The following is a 7,025-nucleotide window of genomic DNA, read 5'->3' as shown; positions in this document are numbered from 1 at the left end:
TGATGCTTCCTCTCACCACCCCTATTCAAGATAGTACTGAAAGTCTTAGCCAGAGTAATCAGAGAAGAGAAATAAAAGACATCCAAGTAGGAAAAGAAGTCAAAATATCTCTCTTTGTTGACTATATGACTCTATACCTAGAAAACCCTAAAGATTCTGCCCAAAGGGTTCTGGAACTGATAAACAACTTCAGTAAAGTTTCAGCATACAAAATCAATGTACAAAAATTAGTAGCATTCCTATACACCAATAACATTCAAGCCAAAAGCCAAATCAAGAACGCAATCCCATTTACAATAGCCACACACAAAAATAAAATACCTAGGAATACATCTAACCAAGGAGATGAAAGATCTCCACAAGGAGAACTACAAAACACTGCTGAATGAAATCACAGATGATACAAACAAATGGAAAAACATTTCATGCTCATGGATTAGAAGAATCAATATCAAAAACGGCCATACTGCCCAAAGCAATCTACAGATTCAATGCTATTCCTATCAAACTTCCAATGTAATTTTTCATGGAATTGGAAAAATTATGCTAAAATTCATATGGAACCAAAAAGAGCCTGAATACCCAAGACAATCTTAAGCAAAAAGAACAAACCTGGAGTCATCACATTACCCAACTCTAAAAACTATACGATAAGGCCACCATAACCAAAACGGCTTGGTACTGGTACATAAACAGACACATAGTGCAGTGGAACAGAATAGAGAACCCAGAAATGAAGCCACAGACCTACAGCCATCTAATCTTTACAAAGTTGACAAAAATAAACAACGAAGGAAGGACTCCCTGTTCAATAAATGGTACTGCGATAGGTGGCGAGCTACATGCAGAAGAATGAGACTGGACTCCTACTTTTCACCATACACAAAAATGTACTCAAGATGGATTAAAGATTTAAATGTAAGACCTCAAGCTGTAAGAATCCTTGAATAAAACCTAGCAAACACCATTCTGGACATTGGCCTTGGGAAAGAATTTATGACCATGTCTTCAAAAGCAATTGCAACAAAAGAAAAATCGATTAAGTGGGACCTAATTAAACTAAAGAACTTCTGCACAGCAAAAGAAACTATCAACAGAGTAAACAGACAACTTACAAAATGGGAGAAAATATTTGCAAACTATGCATTTGACAAAGGTCTAATATCTAGAATCTATAAGGAACTTAATTCAACAAGCAAAAACCAAATAACCTCATTAAGGAGTAAGGAAAAGACATGAACAGACACTTCTCAAAAGAAGACATACACGTGGCCAACAAAGATATGAAAAAATGCTCAACATCACTAATCATAAGAGAAGTGCAAATCAAAATCACAATGAGATACCATCTTGTACCATCAGAATGGCTATTATTAAAAAGCCAAAGAACAGCAGATGTTGGCAAGGCTGCAGAGAAATGGAAATGCTTAGAAAGGGAATGCTTATACATTGTTGGTGGGAATGTAAATTGGTTCACCCATCGTGAAAAGCATGGAGATTTCTTAAAGAACTTAGAACTACCATTTCACTCACCAATCCCATTACTGGGTATATATCCAAAAGAAAATAAGTCATTCTACTAAAAAGATGCATGCACTCATATGTTCATCACAGGACTATTCACAATAGCAAAGACATGGAATCATCCTAGGTGCCCATCCTAGGTTCCCATGGTGGATTAGATAAAGAAAATATGGTACATATATACCATAGAATACTAGGCAGTCATAAAAAAGAACAAAATCATGCCTTTTTTAGCAACATGGATGCAGCTAGAGATCACTGTCCTAAGCCATTTAACGCAGGAACAGAAAACATAGTACCACATGTTCTCACTTATAAGCAAGAGCTAAAAATTGGGTACTTATGGCAACAATAGACATGGGGGAGTGAGGCGTGGGTGCAAGGGATGAAAAACTAACTGTTGGGTACTGTGCTCATTATCTGGATGACAAGATCATTTGTGTCCCAAACCTCAGCATCATGCAGTATACCTGTGTAACAAACCTGCATATGTACTACTTGAATCGAAGATAAAATTTGAAATGAAAAAAATAAAAATAATAAATCATCCCACTTTGTGTATGTAGAGAAAAATATCACATTGTATCCCATAAATGTATACAATTATTATTTATCAATCAATGATAATATTTTTAAAATATTGTAGTGGTGGAGGCTGCTCATCATGGAATAATGAAGATGTAATCAGGACACAGTTCAGGATTACATATGTAGTTCCATCCTTGGGAGGAGAGCAACGAAAACATACTTGGGTTACATAGAAGTTAACTCCATCTTGTCTTTGTTTGGACAAGATGACTCTTACAGAAGTACCTGAAATCTGAGGACTTTTTCTGGGCTTGTCGGGGTCCAACCAGGTAGATAAGGTCATTTCATTGTTTTGCTTCTGGGCAGCTTGTTGGCTTGTCCTACACTGCAATTCCTAATTTAGTTCATTGCATCCCTTAAAAACACTGATAAATAAAGACTTTGAAGAAGATATCATGTGCCTAATACATGCCCACTGGAGCTGATGAAACAAAACTTTAAATTCAATACGATTTTTATAGGTTTTTTTCCACCCATATAAACAAATAAGATGAATTATTATGTGCTCAATGTTTGTGATTACCTGGAATTAGTTTTTTTTTTTTTCTAAAATTGGTGTAGAAACTGAGTGGTTAACAGTTTTAACATCCCTTCCTCCTCTTCAGCCAAATAATAGCATCATGCTGTGGTCACTACTGCCTGATCCTGAAATGTTTAAGTAAGGACGGAAATAAAAATAACTATATAGCTTTGATTTTTAATAAAAATGTCCAGTACCTACCTTTGTAGAGATTCTGAATTAATAGAACTGGGAATCTGATACTTGAGTAAGAAAAGTGTTCTGATGTGTGCTAACAGCACTTGGATTAAGATCACCAGCACACTTCCTACTCATTGAATTCTTTCCTTCTACATGGTTCCATTCCTAATCCATTCATCTACAACTGAGTAATTTCTTGCAAGCTCTGTCTTGCTTAGGCTGGAAACTCTTGTAATAATTATCTGTAATTGCATCATGTTCCCTACACCTAAGGCTTAGGAAGGTTATATGTATGCAGCAAGAGGTACCTTCTCCCTAGGATAAAGCCATCACCCACATAAATCCAATGAACCTTCTCTGATAAAGAACTAATGTGTGCACATTGGCCTCAATATTCTATAGCTCCAGAGAGGGTGGAAAAGACAAGGAAAAGTACATCAATATGTAACATTGGTAAAATTATAATTTATGTAATTTTGCTCACATATATTAGATATATTTATGAATCTGTTTCTAGAATATGTATCTGCATTAATATATTATTTATCTTGCAATGCAATTTCACTCCTCAGCTTTAATTAACTGGTCAATTCAGCATGCCTTAAGAAAAAGAATAACATGATAGGTGTGTGTTGATGAATTCACTGAGACAAAGTACAATATAAGAGTATTCTAATCTTATATCCATAGATACTTTAGGACATTGCAATTGGACCTGTATTCCACCTCATACATAGGATTACAATAGTGCCAACCCTTGTTATGATATATTTGCGCACACACAGATATTTACTCATCCCCCACACATACATTCCAAATAAACAAAATCACTCTCCCGGGTGTGGTGGCTCATGCCTGTAATCCCCAGCACTTTGGGAGGCCAAGGTGGGCGGATTACAAGGTCAGGAGATTGAGACCATCCTGGCTAACAAGGTGAAACCCTGTCTCTACTAAAAATACAAAAATTAGCAGGGCGTGGTGGCGGGCACCTGTAATCCCAGCTACTCAGGAGGCTGAGACAGGAGAATGGCATGAACCCAGGAGGTGGAGCTTGCAGTGAGCTGAGATTGTGCCACTGCACTCCAGCCTGGGCAACAGAGCAAGACTCTGTCTCAAAAAACAAAACAAAACAAAACAGAAAAACCCAAAATCACTCATATTTCATTACATTTAAAACCATGTTTTTTCCACTTTAACATGTTGGAAACTAGGAAGAGTTCCAAAATTGATGCTGTTTTGGTTTTACAAATTATTAGGGGTGTGTGTGTGTGTGTGTGTGCATGTGTGTATACTTTGAGTTGTATCCACACTAATTAAAAAATATACATTTCTTTTTAAATTGAGGGGAAATTGTGAATCATTTGGAGTAAATTATTTCAAAATTTACTAGGCTCAAAATTTTACAGTTTTGGCATATTTATTGTTATTATGCTTATGTCACAGCTGGACACTGAGATGCTATAGAAAGTAAATATGAAACAATAGGCAATTATCGAATTTTAATGTTATACTAATATTCAATAAATGTTAATTGCTTTCTTGGAAACTTAATTTATTCTTCATAAATGATTTGTTAATATGAAAAGTTTTACTTATAAGAAATCAGAATAGAGGACATAATAGTAAACTTCTATTGAAAATAAGTATTTTCCATGGTTGGTTTAAGTAAACTATTATGCAGTTTTCTGGGTAATGTTGATTATCTATATGAGTGTGATTGTTATTTGAGGATGGAAATGAAGGCAGCATTAAAAGGATTTCTAATCAGCAATTTTTTCAAGGCCACTTTCACCTCTTTGTTCCGTAGACTCTAGATGATAGGATTCAACATAGGGGTTAGTCCAGCATATACCAAAGCCATAAATTTATCTATTTCCTGTGAATCTACAGTGGACGGCTTCAGGTACATGGAGAGAGCTGTCCCATAGAACAAAACTACCACCATCAGGTGGGCTGTGCACGTTGAAAAGGCTTTACTTCGGCCTTCCACTGAACTGATTCTCAGGATACTGGTGAGGATAAATGCATAAGAGATACAAATGAGTAGCACTGGCATGGGGAGAAGAAGTACACTGATCACCAGCATGATTAACTGCACCAGGGAGGTGTCCACACAAACCAATTTCAAGATAGCCAGAATTTCACAAGTGAAATGATTGATGATACTGTTACCACAGAGAGACAGTGGCAGCACAGACATCGTTTCCACCAGGGCAGTGAGACAGCCTGTCATCCAGGAGCCAGCTGCAATCTGCACACAGGTTCTCCTATTCATGATGGTAGGGTATCTCAGGGGGTTGCAGATGGCCACATACCGGTCATATGCCTTCATGGGCAGGAGCACACACTCGGTGGAGCCCATGGCAAGGGAGAGGTACATCTGAGTGGCACACCCTGAGAATGAAATAGTGTTTCTCCCTGAGACAGTTTGCCAGCATTGGAGTGAGCGCAGAAGAGGAGTACCAGATGTCCAGAAAGGACAGATTGCTGAGGAAGAGGTACATGGGGTGTGCAGGTGGGAATCTAGAATGGTGACGGAGATCAGAGTAATGTTTCCCAGCAAGGTGATCAGGTACATCAGCAAGCACACCACAAATATGATGACCTGAACTTTGGGGTAGTGAGAAAATCCCAGGAAGAAAAATACTTTTACAGATGTCCAATTTGCCGGGAACATATTTTTATGTTATGTTCATCTGTATGTATGCATAGAAGGATTAACGTCACACATACATAAAACATAACCCCCTCCTTCACATATCTGGCATGTTTTATTTATATGAACTTGTGTTCTGTTCTTAAATGGTTCCCTAGGTTAGTGATAGTAATATATATTTGAAGAAATATGTCACTAATAAGAAAAATTTAAGCAGGAAGTCAACAGATACATCCTTAAAATATTAGTTTTGCTGTAAGATTTTCTTTTGGTAATGTGAGCGTAGGAGGATGGTGTACTTAATCAGTATCACAAAAGAATGAGAAAAGAAACAATATTTTGCATTCTTTCTTTTTCCAAAACCACATTTTAACTGATCTATTTACCTCTGTAACATTGGCATGATTTTCTTCCTCTGATTTGGTAATAATCTTCTTACTTAGGAACTGTTTGGATTTCCAAGTTCACAGTTTCTTCTGCCATTCCTAGAGATATAACCAAAATAATTGGGAAGTCTCAGTGAATAAAGGCAAAAAAAGTTATAGATTTTGGCAGCCATAAATTAGCAGAGACTTTGAACACTTAGACACAAGCCCAGAGTTTCCTTCTCAAACTCAGGAAAATGGTGAAATGTGTCTCATGCTGGGAGACACATGGCAGATATTTCTTTCATCTTGCTATTGTTGTCCTGATGTTTGTGCTGCAGAAACATCCTCCAAAGAACCTGCCATTAGCAGTGTAGGGCAATTTAAGCTATTTGTTGCTTTTTAATAAGTCTCCAATTCATGCAGCAAATTAAAGTTAAACATCTGTTTGCACAGTATTACAAATTCTAAAACTCCAGGGACAGTGTCCCATAAATCCAATTATAGTCAGTAGCTTGTCTTGCCTAATTGTAGGGTTATTGAAACAATAGGTAAACATGTTTCTTATCTACACTGTCTTTGGGAAGGGAAACTTTACTCTTCTCCCAATAGTGTTATGAAGTCAGGCTCATTAATTTAAATGAAATTAAAAATAATGGATAATGTTGGTAGTTTCTCCTTCAGATCGTAGGAGAGTTTTATAATATGAATGAGATCAAGTTGTACTTGATATGGATCCCACCAAAGACAGGGGAATGAGTGCTTAAGCAACTTTTCTATTATTCAACATGGCTTAAAGAGAAGGCAATTGAGGGCAGATATGTCTCACAGCACATAAAGGTCCATTTGCTTTCAGAAACACTTTTTCTTGTGGGAAGTGAGCTTCACCCTATAAAGGCATCTTTACCCTTCAGAAATCCACTGACTGTTCTATCTATTTGAGTGATGCTTTATAATCCCTGTTCACAACTTGTCTGTTTTCCAAGTGAGAGTTGAATGGTTGACAGTGTATGGTGGCGTGGGGAATGCATATTGTCAATGTCATCACTATACAATTGTGATTGTATAACTTGCTTGTTAGTAGCAGATTGTAATCACGGCCATTACTGAATTGTAAATATTCTTCATTCTCAGAGAAGGTCATAAATTTGAATGATTGCCAAGATTTTTGGAAGCACAGTAAAAAAAATCT

The 7,025-nt window shown here is 36.9% G+C and overlaps 1 protein-coding gene across 1 annotated transcript; it reads right to left on the bottom strand.

Moving 5' to 3' along the window:
- Window positions 1-4,532: 4,532 nt before the first annotated feature.
- Window positions 4,533-5,489, bottom strand: LOC129044753 (olfactory receptor 13F1). The gene is given in 3 exon segments (XM_054502983.1): window positions 4,533-5,238; window positions 5,240-5,321; window positions 5,324-5,489. Coding segments are annotated over 3 exon segments (954 nt in total).
- Between the last annotated feature and the right edge of the window lie 1,536 nt (window positions 5,490-7,025).

The sequence above is a fragment of the Pongo pygmaeus genome, chromosome 13, assembly GCF_028885625.2.
Source record: "Pongo pygmaeus isolate AG05252 chromosome 13, NHGRI_mPonPyg2-v2.0_pri, whole genome shotgun sequence".
Lineage (NCBI taxonomy): Eukaryota > Metazoa > Chordata > Mammalia > Primates > Hominidae > Pongo > Pongo pygmaeus.
Note: the sequence above shows the minus strand (reverse complement) of the source record. Positions and strands in the feature narration are given on the sequence as shown.